Source organism: Gnatocerus cornutus, chromosome 6 (genome assembly GCF_029298725.1).
Source record: "Gnatocerus cornutus isolate USDA-ARS CGAHR chromosome 6, icGnaCorn1.1, whole genome shotgun sequence".
NCBI classification, from domain to species: Eukaryota; Metazoa; Arthropoda; class Insecta; order Coleoptera; family Tenebrionidae; genus Gnatocerus; species Gnatocerus cornutus.
The window spans coordinates 4426666-4443678 of record NC_142238.1 but is presented as its reverse complement, the minus strand read 5'-3'; the positions used below and the strand labels follow the sequence as shown (position 1 = coordinate 4443678).

General features: G+C 38.4%; 2 protein-coding genes across 2 annotated transcripts; one reads left to right on the top strand and one right to left on the bottom strand.

Moving 5' to 3' along the window:
* Positions 1 to 1487: 1487 nt before the first annotated feature.
* LOC148172242 (uncharacterized) lies at positions 1488 to 10181 on the bottom strand. The gene is made up of 2 exons (XM_088039640.1): positions 8607 to 10181; positions 1488 to 2407 (listed from the first exon to the last, which is right to left on the bottom strand). Exons 1-2 carry the CDS (start codon positions 9939 to 9941, stop codon positions 1559 to 1561), a joined length of 2184 nt encoding a protein of 727 aa, XP_087895766.1. The 5' UTR covers positions 9942 to 10181; the 3' UTR covers positions 1488 to 1558.
* A 4605-nt stretch (positions 10182 to 14786) lies between these two features.
* On the top strand, positions 14787 to 16002 carry LOC148172241 (uncharacterized). The gene is made up of 2 exons (XM_088039731.1): positions 14787 to 15624; positions 15992 to 16002. The coding sequence occupies exons 1-2, from the start codon at positions 14787 to 14789 to the stop codon at positions 16000 to 16002; spliced, it is 849 nt and encodes a 282-aa protein (XP_087895857.1).
* The last annotated feature ends 1011 nt before the right edge of the window (positions 16003 to 17013 follow it).

Sequence of the window (17013 nt, the reverse complement as noted above, 5' to 3'; positions counted from 1 at the left end):
ACTTGGTCTTCCAAAGAAATTTTTTCTGTTCTCCTATACAAAATTGCCTTCTTCACAGCAGTTCTTAGTCTCAATATGTTATTGTTGAGACATTTACGCAGAGTCGGAGGTACTAAAGTCTTTTTCGAACTGAATCTTAGCTTACACAGATCCCTAAGTTTAAAGCAGTAATTTCTAAGTAAATGGTTAACACACTCAATTTTTTTAATCGCCACTTTATGTCCATATGGTCTCGCAACACAAAGTTTTTTAAAAACGCTGCTGTCTCCGTCTCCCACAAGTTGTGTATACATAAGTCCATGCATTGCCATACTTTGTCTAAAACCTTCAAGTATTATGTCTGACTCCATTGCTGCACAATGGGCCGATTGCGGCCTGAGTGCAGTGAATACATCACCCTCCCCCTTAATACCATACCATGTCTGACTCCATCCCCGTAGAAGAAGCAGTCCAGTTTTTGAATTGGAATGTTTTTTACTGTTGATCGGTCACAAACGGGACAATATTTATTTCTACCGCCAATGAAAAGAAGTTTTCCAGTTCTTGCCGCCACTATGCAGGCCTGTAATATGTCAAATATTAAATAAACTATGAAAAATTATTCATTTAGCACTTAAAACACCCGAAAGAGCGTCGTAATTGACTTTATATGATCGTTTTGACCATGCTCCATCTGCGATGACGGTTATCATAGGTACACCTTGTGAATCCACGTCTCAGATAAAATGCTATGGTGTTTAGCATATTGATGATAATAGTACGAGAGCTAGCAACGTGAAAAAAACAAGAATTTCAGGTAGGCCAGTTTTTAGATATGCTTTCTCTCTCACTCTCCCGGGCATGATCCGGGCTACCTGGCTGGCGGTAGTGGTTGCGCTCATCAGTGCGCATCGTATCTGTACAGGTAAAATATCAATTTTTCAAATAATTTCAAGAAGTTTTCTTTTTTTTTTATTATTTTTATTGAACTGTCAGCAACATAAATCTATTATTGCCAGGCACTTTTATTGTTGTTTAAGCTATACCAGACGCCAATTTTGAATTAAAAAAAAAATTTTTTTCAAAATATTTTAGTATGGCTGAAATTTTAATATGATCTTATTTAAGCCACTAAAAACCCAAAATTAATTTGCCAAGCAAAAATTCGATTGTAAACCTACGGCCAGATCGACCTAAACGTGATAAGTGAGGTGGTGTTATTTTGCATGGTCTATAAATAGTTGTCAAATAAATTACAGTGAAAAGATTGAAAACTATTGAATTAATGTGTGGATTAATACGGTATCAAAGTAATAATTTATTGTTGTACAAAATGAGTATGAAAAGAAACCAAAAATTTTATGGTTACATGAAAATTAAGGCTTGATTTTTTAATCAATAATTGTATCACAAAAAACGGAGGCATCTTCATAATCATCATCATCATCTTCATCACTGCTGTCATTTTCATTGTCATCGTCATCTTTTGAATTGTTATCGTCTTGTAATACATTATTATCTGTAATAGAATGAAAAATTTTATAATTTTTCGGCAAAGAAATTTATAAATATTTTATTTTTAATTTTTACCTTTAATAATAATGTCAGCAACTAATGATGGTAATTGCTCCCCAACAAACCAGGCAAAATCGTATTTGCCGTCATTTATGGTCCAGCCGGAAGCTTGAGGTGATAGAGATGTTGGATGTTTCAAGTATGCATTTCTCCAAAACTTTGTTACATAACGAACTCGCAGAAAATGCTGATATAATTCAGCTTTACATGGTGGTAGGCTTGATGGGTCAAAATTACGAAATTTTTTTTCGAAATTATCGTCTGATTTTTTGGCGCGGTAAGTGTTTGTAAACAATTGAAACCGAGTTTCATTGACGTTCCAAGAATCACGAGCTCCGTAAATATGACAAATTAACTTTTCCAAGATCTTCAATGTCTCTTCCAACAATTCTTCATCATCTGTTATAATATTTTGACAGGCCGTCTGATACTGTTCTGATTGTTCTAAGAGTTTAAAAGGTCGCAGTTTACCTTTCCGGAAAAAAGCCGGTGTGTAGTCGCATCCAGTGAGGGCATGAAAGCACGGTAGAGCTTTCGATACAGAATTCCCCAAAATTTCGTATATTCGATTGACGCTTATAAATCGTTCGTGATTCCCGACACCCAAATTTATCCAGAGTTTTAGTGATGCATTCAAATGTTCCATGTTACCAAGAAGTATTATTAAAATATCTGTGTCTGAGCAACGTATCATGACTTCGGCATCAACATTTATTTGGCAAATGTGATATATTATTCTGGAATCCGCCTCTTCATGTTCTTCGCAAGACAATGAATCTTCCACAGTCTTAATTACTTTATTATTTTGAACCCGGTAGGAATAGCACTTGTTGAAATTCAAATTGTTGAGAAACTTGAGTTCTCAATCGACGCTTGAGCTTTTTCAAGCGTCGCCGTAGTGAAAAAATGAAAATGTGGAAAGGGCCTGTTGCCAAAAAATCTTGTTCTTACTCTAGAGGTTTATTCAGAACTATATTACAAAAAAAACTATGTACAGGAAAAGTAAAGACCACCCCTCTGTGTGGGGGTGAGGCGTGCGCAGACGCCCACCAATACGAGGGTAGTACCGTGATGGTACCGAACATACTCCCCGCGTTGAACTGTTGAACAAGTTCAAGAGGCAAAAAATAGGTGTGTTAAACTAATGATATAAAAAGTTGATTTAGATAAAACACATTTAGTGAAGTTCTTGAATTTAATTAAAACAATAAATGTCTTAAACTAATAACGATTTAGAGATGTTAGAGAGTTATATACAGTTGCTAAATGTAGATTAGCGAAAAGTGAGGACTTATAACATAATTTTATGAGTCCAGAGGAACCGCACAGACCTTCGTAATGGGTCGTTTGTACACTCCCCGCACTGTTTTAATCGACACAACACGACACTGTCCGTCTGATCCGGGATGGAGATCGACAATTCTCCCCATGGGCCAGTGAAGCGGAGCTGTGTTGTCTTCTTTGAGAATAACGAGGTCGCCGATGCAAGGACGTTTTCCGGGATGTTGTCTCCATTTCGATCGGGCCTGGAGAGTCGCCAAGTACTCCCTGGACCAACGCTTCCAGAATTCGTGTCGTAGTCTCTCTACCAATTGGTAACGATTTAACCGGTTTCTTGGTTGGTCATCAAGTCCAGGTTCATTGGGGGCGGTCAGAGGGGCCCCAATGAGAAAATGGCCAGGAGTTAAAGGTTGAGGATCGTTAGGGTCGTTAGATAGTGGAGTGATTGGACGGGAATTCATGCACGCTTCCACCATTGTCAACAATGTATTAATTTCCTCGTAATTAAGAAGCGTTTCTCCAATTACCCGTTTTAAGTGGGACTTCGCGGATTTAACCGCGCTTTCCCACAAACCTCCCATGTGGGGAGCATGTGGAGGAATAAAGTGCCATTCTATTCCATCGTTTGAAGCCGCTGAGTGCAATTTTGCTCTAAATTCGCGGTCTCGTAACAAAACGCGCAGCTGCTGGAGATGGCGATTGGCTCCAACAAAATTTTTCCCATTGTCTGAAAATATTTTTGCCGGTTTACCTCGTCTAGCAATAAATCTTTTAAGGGTATTGAGAAAAGCGGAGGACGAGCACTCGCAGACAACTTCGATATGTACGGCCCGTGTTGCAAAACATACAAAAATGGCAATGTATGCCTTCATTGTTTTTTGGGTTCGTCCAAATCCATTCTTTAACGCGAATGGGCCCGCATAATCCACACCGACAATTGAGAAAGGACGAGAAGGCGTGACGCGATCTGCGGGAAGATCAGCCATGAACTGATCAAATTGCCTGGGTTTTGTTTTGTAACAATTCAAGCAATTAAATATTAATTTCCGAACAATGGTTCGTCCCGAAATGGGCCAGTACTTGTATCGAACAGCGCCCAAAGTTGTCTGGCAGCCTGAATGTAGACCTTCTATGTGATGTTTTGTAATTATCAAACGCGTTACTGGATGATCCTTAGCCAATATTAATTGGTGTTTACCCCATTCGGACAACGAAGAATTACGAAGGCGCCCCCCTACGCGTAAAAGACCGTTATCGTCGATAAATGGGCTTAAGGCCGCGATTTTGCTGGACTTCGGAATTTCCTTGAAGCCCTTTAACTCGTGGATTTCGTTGCGCAAAGCTTCTGATTGGGTCGCTTTGATAATGGTATCATGAGCCTGATTCAATTCCTCATTATTTAAAGGACCGGTTCGTTTAGTGGTTTTTGATAAGCAGTTGTTTTTAAATCTCAGAATTAATGCGGTCACTCTGATCAATTTTTGAAATGATGAAAATCGCGTCCATAATTCGAATTGTGATGGCTGCATCACTCTCAAGCAGCAAATGGTTTTTAGTTCGGGAAGGGTTGTATCATCCATTGATTCCGCATTTAAGTTGAAGGAGGGTATTTCGCAATTGGGTAGTGATAGAAACTCCGGTCCTGTCAACCAGCGAGACTTTGACAGAAGAGCGGGAGTTGTGCCACGGGATAAAATGTCGGCTGGATTCTGACTTGATGGCACATGATGCCAATCGCGGACATTGGTTGCGGATTGAATTTCCGATACCCGATTTGACACAAATACCTTTAACCGTGTGGGTTCTAATCGCAACCAAGCTAAAACTATGGTGGAGTCACTCCAGAGGTGGTACTGGGCCCCGGAAAGATTTAAAGTGTTGCGTACCTTTACGATCAGCCGCGCCAAAAGCAGCGCCGCGCATAATTCCATTCGCGGAATCGTTATGGACTTTAATGGAGCAACTCTATTTTTTGAGCATAAAAGTTTTGTTTGTGGATGGCCTTGGGCGTCTAGGCTACGTAGATAAATGCATGCTCCATACGCGTTTTGACTGGCATCGCAAAACCCGTGAATTTGAAATTCCTCGCGCTGATGAAGAACTAATCGCGGTATTTCAATGTGATTCAACTCCGAGAAAGTGTTTATGAATTGACACCATTGGGTGTGTAACTCGGCAGGTAAACTCTCATCCCAATCAAGTTTCAATGACCATAATTTTTGAAGAATAATTTTAGCTGCAACTGTAACTGGTGCTACTAATCCAAGAGGATCGAATATTCTCGCGATCGCACTCAAAACTGTGCGTTTGGTGATTCTTTGCGAAGGGGACGGATTATTTGCTGTTTCGAATTTGATTTGATCACTATTGCGATCCCACAGAACTCCTAATGTTTTGCTGACTTCTTGTTTGTCTAAGGAGGCCGTGTTATTACTTGAAATTTGACTTGTGTCCGATATATTAGGACGATTGGACATGATTTTGTGCAGTTCGAAGCCACCGCTACGTAGAATTGACTTTACTTCATTTAAAAGTTGAATTGCCTCGATTTCCGTGTCGGCTCCGGTGAGCAGATCATCTACATAAAAATCACGGCGAATGGCCCGTGCGGCGTTTGGTAGATCTGCGGCTGCAGCGATTTTCGCGAGTTCTTCTAGGCATCGGGTCGCTAAAAAGCTCGAACTTGCGAAACCGTAAGTGACCGTTTGCAGCTTGTAAATTTTTATGGGTTCGGTCGAGTCATCTCGCCAAGGGATTTGTTGGTATTTTTGATGCTCCGGATGTAACAAAATTTGCCGGTACATCTTTTGGATGTCTGCTGTGATGGCCACAGGGTACGTTCTGAACCGGATGAGAGTTTCGTAAAGTTCGGGCTGTAAAGTTGGGCCGACCAGCAAGTGGTCATTTATTGACTTGTTGTTCGTAGTTTTGAAGGACGCGTTGAAGACTACCCGCAATTTTGTTGTTAAGCTGGCCTCGTTTATGACCGCATGGTGCGGAACAAAGTATCCGGTATGATCGGGTTCTGGGACTTCCACCATGTGTCCTAGCGATTTATAATTGGTCATAAATTCCTTATACTGTTTCCTTACAATCGGGTCCCTTTGAAGCCGTCGTTCAAGATTCAAAAACATCTTGCAAACCCTGTCGTAAGAATTTCCCAGAAGGGGCGGTTCGTCCCGAAAGGGCAATTTGACCTGAAATCGGCCCAACGCCGTTCGACTGAAGGTCTTGGTAAAAATGTCTTCGCATAAATTATTTGAGTTGTCGATCGTATTTTCTCCGCAATTTTCAAGGTTGAAGAATGTTTGCACCGCGTCATGTAACTCGATGTTCGAGATGTTGCACGGGATTTGCGCTGGGACCGGATTAGATTTTGAAGGGCCGTTGATGATCCAGCCTAATTGGGTTTTTTGCAGAATGGGACCGCGGTTTGGCATCTGAATTTGGCCCACGCAAATCAACTCCCAAAATAACTCATTGCCTAAAAGGAGGTCAATTTTATTTGGCACGTTATAGGCGGGATCGGCCAAGCGAATATTTTCTGGTACACCTGTTATCGCTGAAATTGGCACGGTAGGTATGTTACCAGTAATTTTTGGGACAACGAGGCAATTAAGCTCGGAAGAGTAAGCGTTTTGCGCGCTAGTGAACTGAATTTTGACAAATCGCTTTATCGGCGCCACTATTCCACCGATACCGGAGACTGCGATATTTACGTTTTTGACGTTGTTTAGTTTCAATTTTTTTATCGCTTCTTCCGTAACAAAGTTCGACGCGGACCCGTTGTCGAGAAGTGCCCGCAACTGGACATTGTTGCCCCCTCGCGCGCGTACGTTGACGATGGCCGTAGATAAAAACACGGTCGAGCAAATTAAAGAAGTGCTTGTCTCGGCTGACGAAGTTAAGGCTGAGGTCGACGGTTGCGGTTCTTCATTGTGGGCAGAATTTTGATTCATGTGCAAGAGCGTATTGTGCCTTTTATTGCAACTTCTGCAATTTGATGAATTGCACGTTTCCGACCTGTGGCCACCGCGCAAGCAATTGATGCAAAGCTGAAGTTTTTTGACTTCCAACATGCGCTGCTCTGGACTAAGCGCTAAAAATCGCGGACAGCCGTAAATGTGATGTCCCTGCCGACATATGGAGCATTTCAACGGTTTGACTGAAGGGCTGACTATATGAGAAATTGTACGGTTGTTACCGGAATTTTTATTAATTTTGAACGGGTGTTGGTTGACTCTTGTGGTTACGTCATAAGACTCCCACATTTGACATCTCTTGGTGAGAAAATCTATGATTTCTTTTTGGCTTGGTGACGCGTTTGTCAACGTATTTTCCCATGCGATTGTAGTGGGTTGATCAAATTTTGATGAAATTAAGTGGACGAGCAAGTCGTCCCATTGATTGACGGGACGCTTCATATTTTCCAACGCCTTTAAGTTAGAATTTAAGGTAGTTATGACGGATCTTAGTAATTTCGCGTCTTTGCCATGGATTTGGGGTAGTGAAAATAAAGCGCGTACGTGGTGCTGCGTTATGAGGCGCGGATTCTCATACCGTTGTTCCAGCAATGCCCATGCTGACGCGTAATTGTCCGCAGATGGAGTCAAGTGCTCAACTGTCTGTTTCGCGTCCCCTTGCAAGCTACCGCGTAAATAGTGCAATTTTTGGACCGCAGGAAGCTCCGTGTCGTGGATTAGATTTGTAAACGTTTCCCGAAAACTGATCCATTCCGTAAGGGAACCGGAAAATGTCGGCAACTTAATCTCTGGTAGTTTGACCGTTGGTAGTTTCTCCGCGGTAATTGGCGGTTCGTCCGCCGATGGACCTTGGCGTGCCCCAGTTTTCGTGTTTAGAAAATTCTTGCATGCACTTATGATTCTATAATACTCGTCTTCAAAATTTTGTAGGTCTGCATCCGTGGCCTTTTCTGAGTTTAGCGAATTTATTTGCCAGTGGTAGCCCTCAAATTCGCCTAAGCATGAATTTAACCCTTGAAGTCTTTCCCTTATTTCCATAACATTGTTGGCGTTTTCCGGCTTGGAAAAAAAGGTGTGAAACCGAGTCAATCGACTTTTAACAGCTGCACGTTTCGTTACAAGAGTTTTAAGTTGTTCTTCGGACATCTTTACTAGATTTATTAATTAGCAACGCGAAAGCCGAGAAATTAACTTGGGGACAACAGTGAAAGCGTGTATGAGCGCAGGAAATGAAATGAAGGAAGTTCTAACCTGAAACCTTTCCTGGACTGGAGCGAGCTGCTGCTGATGATGATGAGGTTGTGTAGTTGGCGTTGAATCTGCTGTTGCTAAGATCCTGGTGACGATGTTTCGCTGCGTTGGAGCGTTGAATTGATGGGAGAGCTGGTTGACTGCAGTGTGCTTCTCGACTTCGCTGCTGACCTTTTGATCGGTGTTTGGATTATACCACTGCTTCCCGATGAAGGCGTCGAATTGAGAATTTCACACCAGCACTAGCACAAATTTCGGATCTGAGCACTGCACTCTCAGATCCGGCTCGAAGGACCAATTTATGTTGAGAAACTTGAGTTCTCAATCGACGCTTGAGCTTTTTCAAGCGTCGCCGTAATGAAAAAATGAAAATGTGGAAAGGGCCTGTTGCCAAAAAATCTTGTTCTTACTCTAGAGGTTTATTCAGAACTATATTACAAAAAAAACTATGTACAGGAAAAGTAAAGACCACCCCTCTGTGTGGGGGTGAGGCGTGCGCAGACGCCCACCAATACGAGGGTAGTACCGTGATGGTACCGAACACAAATAACTTATTTTATTTCCAATTATCGGAGCCATTTCATCACCAGCCCAATGGTCAATAAAAAAATTAACAAGGGCTTCTTTAAAATTTATATTTTTCAGTTCGGCCACAAAATTATGCGGACGAATTTGATTGGGTCCGATTGTAACTTGGCTCATTAATTCATCCCGACGTGTGCGTTCAAAATCTTTGATTGATGGTGTAAAATATTGATCGAAGACAATATCGACACGATTAGATTTAAATCGTAGTATCATACTCAAAAATTTTTTTGATAAACCGTCGAAGGTTACAGGTACTTCTTTCATTAGGTGTAGCATGAAGAAACCATCCAAAATAGCTATATTAAAACACGAAGGTGGCTTATCGACATTATTACCGATTTTCTTCTCAATTAATTTAACTAATTGAGATTTGTCAGTTTTACAAATACTGCCATCTGCGTGGCACATTGATGTTGGCACTGGTGTCAGTGGAAATGTTAAAACTTTCTCAATATCCACTTTATGAGTTAAGGATATCCCCAACATTCTTCCAAATAAATCCCTTTGCATTCTCAGCTCCACAACTTTATTTCCGAGTGTTAATTTTTTTTTCTTTGGAGCCTCAGCGAAGTTGAGTACTTGATTTTTTTTTATTGGTTTGTCAAATCTAGATCCATCGACAGCACATTCATTAATGAACTGCTTTCTTAACTCATCACCACTTTCTTCGATGTTCAGGAGAAACTCAGCTATATGTTCAGAGACTGGCTTTCCACTAGCTATATTGTAAAGATTATCTTTGTTCAAATCTGAATCGAACGGATTACAGTTTTTTTCCAAAATATCAATAAAATGAACAAGTTGTTTTTCAAAAATTTTAATCCGATTAGGTTGTAAGTCTGCGGTAATGTCTTGCAAATATCTTAATCCACAAACATCGAGAACATGTGAGATCAAAGCAGCCCTAATACTATGACTTTTTGCCCAGCGTTGACGTGCAGCTATTGAATTTGTAAAATGTGCAATACCGCTGAGACGTTTAGCTGCATCGGCGTTGATTGTCTGCTCCAGCGTAAGATCTATCGGTATTCTTGAAAAAGATTTATCTGTTCTTTTAATACCAAAACATCCAGATTTGAAGTCCTCTTCTAGTCCTGGGTGTGTGTCGTCAACATTCTGCAAATTGTCATAATATTTTACACACCATCTAGCGTAGTTTGGCTGATTAACTATAAAAAATAAATTAGTGATTTTTGGAATTATATGCTTGAACATTTCAAAATCACCCATGCGAATGCTCCTTGATAAAGTGATGTAATAATTAACTAGTTGGATGTAGGTCATGTAGAACTGAGCAGTTTTTCCATGATCACCTTGTCTAGTTTTGTCTACGAATTTTTGATACGAAGAGAGCAGTCTGGATAACACCTGATTAGGTAATAGTTCAGCAGTCGTAGTTGAATCGGAAATGGAAATTTCATTATCTTGATATTGTAAAAGATCATCAAAGATTTGTTCTTTTAAGAAACTGTGTTCCACTTGTTTGGTTTTTAAGTATTGGTCAAAATGTAAAATTTGCAAACCTACAGCCATCAACGGATGCAGACGTTTACACCGGTTAAAATGTTTTCCTTCAATGATGCCGTTTACCGAGCCTGATGCTATAATCTTACTTTCAACCATCATATGTGATAATCCACACTCATTGATAAATACTCCAATCGCTTTAAAAAATGCCATCATCAGATGAAATGAGCCTAGATGTATGAAGAGATTATCAAATTTAGGACTTTCTGTCGCCTGAATTTTGAGAGCTATTTTAGCAATGGCCAAATCATATGTTACTTGGACGTATTTTTGGTCACATTCCACGCCAACTTTTTGAGCCTGTGTCATTGTCAACTTCACTACTGATGTCTCCGTTGGTGAAAAATTGATCGGAGTGAGGTAGGATACTTTTTGTTTTGGAGTATTATCCTTTATTATTCTAGAATTAAATCCCGTCCACATTGGAGTATTTGGTACATGGAAAAAGAGTGAAACCATATGTAATAAATCTATAGTTTGTACTAATGATAAAGTACTCGGAATATATTGATGTATGTTTTCAACAGGTGTTAATCGATCTAACATTTCCAAACGGGCAGATATCGGAACAAGTTCAGGAACAATGGCTTCAAAGGTTCGTCTTCTTTTCACTGTTGGTGGTAACATGTCAGACTGGTCACTTCTAGAATCGATATCAATTTCATCAAGAGCATCATTATCAATATTTTGGTAGATTATACCAACGGTATCATGCAAAGTTTCTTTGCCATTAAGTGTATCTACGTATCTGTCAAAGTTGTCGAAGGCGACACCAGTGCATAACGATGATTTCTGAGTAATATCAGGTGGACAAATTTCAGTGCGATGTACAGATGAATAAGTAGCTTCAGTTTCGAGCTCCTCCAGTGTGGTGTAGTTACAGCAATGTCCAAGACGATTAAGAATGTTTATGATTTTTCTACTACTTGTAAGACTTTTAACCGTCATGCCTAGAGTTATATGTTTTGATGGTTTAATAGTACCATTGGTCACACAAAAAATAGTATCAGAGGCGATTGAGTTGGTTAATCGATTACAGTTTATACCATTTCGGCGACGAATATCCTTGCCTCCAATCAATGTTTTAAAAAATCGATCGAGTTTTTCAGGAATAGTACATTCACCATTGATTAAATCAAGTGGCTTGATTTTTGTAGGTAATTCTAATTTATCCATTTGTAAAATTGTGTTCCGTAGCATTAATGCAACTTTATCAATAAGCTCATTTTCCTCGAGTCTCGTCAAATCATTATCTTCTAATAAACTACAATCTTTATGCATGATAACTTTTTTTTTATTTTTTGAAATAATTTTAATTGATTTTTTAAATTGTTTCAATATTTTCTCCTCAAGATAATGATTTGTCATAAAATTTAAATCTGACTGAGACTGAAGCTTTAATTCATCATTGTATGTATCACAAAGAGAAGATAAGAGCAAACAATTTTTCTTGTTGATAACTTCTTCCTCTATTAATGATACAATTTTTTTGAAAATGTTCTGATGGATACTTCGATTGTCATGCCAGGAAGTTTGTGGATTATCAGCAATAACTTTATTATAATCATTTAAATATCCCAATTCACACGAATGATGATAAAAAACAATTTCACTTTTTGCCTGTAAATTTTCTATTTTGTTTAACAACTCTTGATTATTTAATTTTGTCATCCACTCTGCTATTTTTTTATAAATTTTGGCATCATTCGAGGAGTGTAAAGCCTGTTGTTTACCTTTTGCTTGCTTGCGATCTTTTCCACAAAAAAAACAAGCTCGTGTGATATTTGAATTTGTTTCTTTATTTACCACATTTACCACGCTATCAGGCTCAATAACTACATTGGAATTGTCAATTTCTTGGATATTAACTTCTGTTTGTGAATTTGTAGACGTATTATCTGGAAAAGTTTCATTAACATCTACTGCTGTAGTTAATATCGGAGTTGAGCTAGATGGGCTGGGAAGATCTACTACTGTAGTTAATGTCGGAGTTGAACTAGATGAGCTGGGAAGATCTACTGTTGATGAGAAATTAATTTCAGATAAATTTCGATATTTCGCCATGAGAGCTGTAAAACTGTTGTAACAATTTCTATGATATCCATCAGTGTCATTAACTTGCTCTGGTAACTGTACACTATTATATTTCAGTTTAAAATTTACACGTATTTGTAAAACTTCTTTACACTTTTTTAATTTTTCTTCCACAAAACTTATTATTTTTCCATCTCTGTCTTTACAAAAAACACACTTTAATTTTTCATTAACCATTGTAACACAATTTTGTTAAACGTAAACACCAATGTGACTAAACTGACGCCATCTTGACTACAAACAGCTGCTGTCGTCTATCTCGCTTGCGCAACTAACGCGTGATTGTCTGCACTCTTCCAACATGCCCAATCACTTATCACGTTTAGATCGATCTGGCCGTAGATTAACAATCGAATTTTTGCTTGGCAAATTAATTTTGGGTTTTTAGTGGCTTAAATAAGATCATATTAAAATTTCAGCCATACTAAAATATTTTGAAAAAAATTTTTTTTTTAATTCAAAATTGGCGTCTGGTATAGCTTAAACAACAATAAAAGTGCCTGGCAATAATAGATTTATGTTGCTGACAGTTCAATAAAAATAATAAAAAAAAAGAAAACTTCTTGAAATTATTTGAAAAATTGATATTTTACCTGTACAGGTACGATGCGCACTGATGAGCGCAACCACTACCGCCAGCCAGGTAGCCCGGATCATGTCCGGGAGAGTGAGAGAGAAAGCATATCTAAAAACTGGCCTACCTGAAATTCTCTCTCAAAAACGTTGCCAGCTCTTAGACTATAAGACATTGGAGGTAAATTCAACGCTCCACTAATTTGATTTATCGCAGAATGACCAATTCCTGTGCTCAAAGTAGCTAATACTGCCGCAGAATTGATGTTTATTTTTTCGTCAATGTTCAATCTCTTCTGTACAAAGTTTGCTTCTGAACCGCAAACTAACCCTTAATAAGCGATTTATGATAGGTAACACTTTTATCCTGGTCCGACCCTTGCTAATCTTCTGGATACTTCAACGCTTCTTGCCCCAAGATGGGTAAAAATATTGCCCATCATAACTCACCGAAGGAGCGGTTTGCGTTTCAGAAGCAATTGTCGCAAATTAAAAATATTTTTAAGAATTATTAAATATCTCGTTACATCTTTAATTCACATTTTGATTTCCTTTTCATACTTTTGGCAATAAAAGAAACATAATAGGTTAAGTTTGCCACCGATTTGTCAATTTTTATTTTTGAAAAAAACGTTGTTTTTGGCGTTTAAATAACATATGGTTAGCACTAGATTAAAACTGGTTACCTCAATTTAAAAGCGCCCCGTTTTCTCTACATGTACAAAAAAAATAATTTGTAGCTTCATAATTAATAGCGATTTTGGCCCGGTACAGTAGTGTTATTAGCTTATGACTCAGGGTTAAGTGCTATAGACTATTTCTTTCATTTCTAAATAAAAGAGACCCAAATGCAAAGAGAATAGCAAGCAAAAAGACAAGGATGCTGATGGACACATGTGCCGTTATGCTCCGCCCGACACAAGTCGTGTTGTACCATACCAGAATTTAATTCCGTAAACTTGGGAGATATTGATTTAATTTATTTTCCATTTCTTTCATTTATTTATACAAATTTTGTTTAACTCGATTTATAAAAATCTTTAAAAAAAAAGTTCTTTCGGGTAGCAGAGTCAAAATTTACAAAAAGCAATAATTTTGTATTTCCATTTTAATAAAAAAATATTTTAAAATAGTTAGATACATTTTTTTAAACGTTTCTTCTTGTAACTCTAATTAAGTGTATTTTAAGGACACCGTATTAAAAATTCAAGACAGAGTACAAAAAAATGTGGCCAAAATATGGAAAAAACGTTTCGCCTACCCCGGAAGAATCCCCTTAAGGGTTTTTACGACGGTGCGGTTGGGGTACCCATAAATTTAGGTATTTATTTCTACTGGTTTAAGCTGTCAAATATACATTATATTGTTAGGATCGCATTTGCTAAATTCAAAATAAAAGGAGACATATCAGGTGAATTTAATTTTTTGTACTAATAAAAAAATATGTAAAAATCAACAACAAATTACGAGATAATTTATTAACTAATTAAATATATTAAATTTATTAACTAATAAATAGACAAATTAATCAAATTCCATTTCACTGGTGTGGAATATTCCATTCCACCCCATTGGTGGTGCATCCCTAGACGGGTGGGGGATGCCACCACATTTTGGTCCAATCGAGCCGGATGCATACCAGTATCGAATATTAATTAATCAATCCAGAATCGTGTTGTGAGTGAGTGCGTCAGATCCAAAAGACATTGCCATCTCCTGGGTCAAAAAACATCGACAAACCTCTAGGAGGTCTACAACAAGAGACTTCAGAGAGTTCAGCACCACCACAACAGTCCCAACTCGCAAAGTCAGCCAGCAGCATCGAAAAGGTCAGTCCCTTATTCGCTTGATTCCTAACGTAGCTAGAATTAAGGCAAGCTTCCAAGCGGTTTGCGGTAGTATTCACAATCAACCAGCGTATATAAGCTTAAAAAAATGGACGCGTTAAAAGTTGAACGCAAGAAGATTAAATCCGCGATCACGAGGCACGAAACTAGTGTACGGAACTTCCAAGACGGGGACGAATTGGGTATTATTGAATCCAGATTAGCAGAAGTAACAAGGTTGTTCAAAGAATTTGATGATGTACAATCTAAAATCGAAAATTTATTATTGGCCGAACCAGATGCGGATGAAGACGCTTTGGACAAACAGAGTAACGAGATCCGTAACAAATTAGAAAATCAATATTTTCAATTAATCGCTAAAATCAAAGGTATTCTTGTTAAAAATGGTCCGGTGGCAGGTCAATCTGATAATAATTCAACACACTCCACATCAACGGTTATCAATATTGCGGGTAATTCGGAACATATCGAGCCCAAGACGAATTTAAAACCTTTACCTTTACCAACCTTTGCTGGTAGACATTCAGAATGGTTCACGTTCTATGATTCATTTAAATCCCTAGTGGACGACGACAAATCCCTATCGAATATTCGTAAATTTCATTACTTAAGAAGTTGCTTAAAAGACGAAGCTCTACGAGCAATTGAACCATTAACGGTTTCCAATGCAAACTATCAAGCGGCATTAGAATTACTGCAAAAACGCTTTGAGAACAAACGGCTTATTGTTCACGAACATATCGCTAATCTTTTAAATATTCCTAATTTACTAAAAACTTCACCTTCCGAACTAAGGCAACTTCTAGACACCGTTAACAACAATATTGCTGCTTTAAAAATTCATCAAGACATTGGTACTTGGGACGCAATTCTTGTACCAATAATCAGTCAAAAATTAGATTACGCATCTAGAAAGGAATGGCAAGGTACGCTTAACAAGGAAATTCCAAAGTTTAATGATTTTATTGAATTTTTGGAAAAAAGATATCAAATTCTAGAATCTATGCACGCTATTAAACCACAGAATAATCCAAAATCATTCAATCAAAAAAATGTGCAGCAAAATCTAAACAATTCATTTGTTAAACGGAATGCAAACTACTCGTCAAATAAATTCACCACTCAAATCATAACCAAAAACAATATCAATTGTCCAATCTGCAAAGAAAATCATCGAATTCATCAATGTTCCCAATTTTTAAACATGTCTATTACTGACCGAATCAAACAAGTTCAGAATCTAAAACTATGTAGCAATTGCTTAAGGAATAATCACTCAGTTAGCCAATGTAGAATTAATGTAGTTTGCAAAGAGTGTCGACAAAAACATCACTCCTTAATTCACATCAATGAATTCAATCCCGAACAAGCCTTTACAAGTACCAGCCTTCATATTAATTGCTCCAACAAAATTCTTTTGTCAACCGTACTTGTCTTGGTAGCCGACAAATTTGGCAAATTACATAAATGTCGAGCATTGTTGGACCAATGCTCAGAAGTCAACATCATAACCGCGGAATTGTGTACAAAATTAAAACTAAAGACACAAAAAATCAAATGCTCTATTTCGGGTGTAAATCTAAAGGAGAATTCGGTCAGTCAAAGCGCAAATGTGTTCATACAAGCAAGAAAGTCAAATTTCACGGCGGATTTCAAGTGTCTTATTTTAAATCAAATAACGAAACCAACTCCCTCGGAGTCATTGGACAAAGCATTAATTGAAATTCCTCCTGAAACGGTACTTGCGGATCCGGAATTTCACATTTCTCAAAACATTGATATGCTTATTGGAGCTGAAGTATTTTGGCAATTATTAATGGGAAGTCCAATTCAATTTAAACCGAATCAACCATACTTCCAAGAAACGAAACTAGGCTGGATTTTGGGGGGTAGTTATTCAGCTTGCGATAATTATAATAAACCTCTATCATGCAATTTTATTTCGTTGGATAAGGACGAATTACTAAACGATCAAGTGGCTCAGTTTTGGAGTCAAGAAGAAGTCGCGCCATCATTTAATACCAAATGGACTCCAGAACAAGTCGAATGCGAAAGGCATTTTATAAAAAACACAACGCGAACACCGGAAGGTAGATTTGTGGTCAGGCTAAGTAGTGATACAAAGCCGGTTCTGCAGCGGAAGTCGTAATCTCGAGCGCCCGTCCGGTGATGTATTGCTGGTCATCTACCAATCAGGCGCACAGATGGTGTCGGCGGCTCTTCCGGCGTATTGCTGGTCATCTGCCAATCAGGTGGGCGGGTGATTTAAAAATTTGACAGATGGCGGTGGGAATTTGACAGCTGGTGGCGGGAAA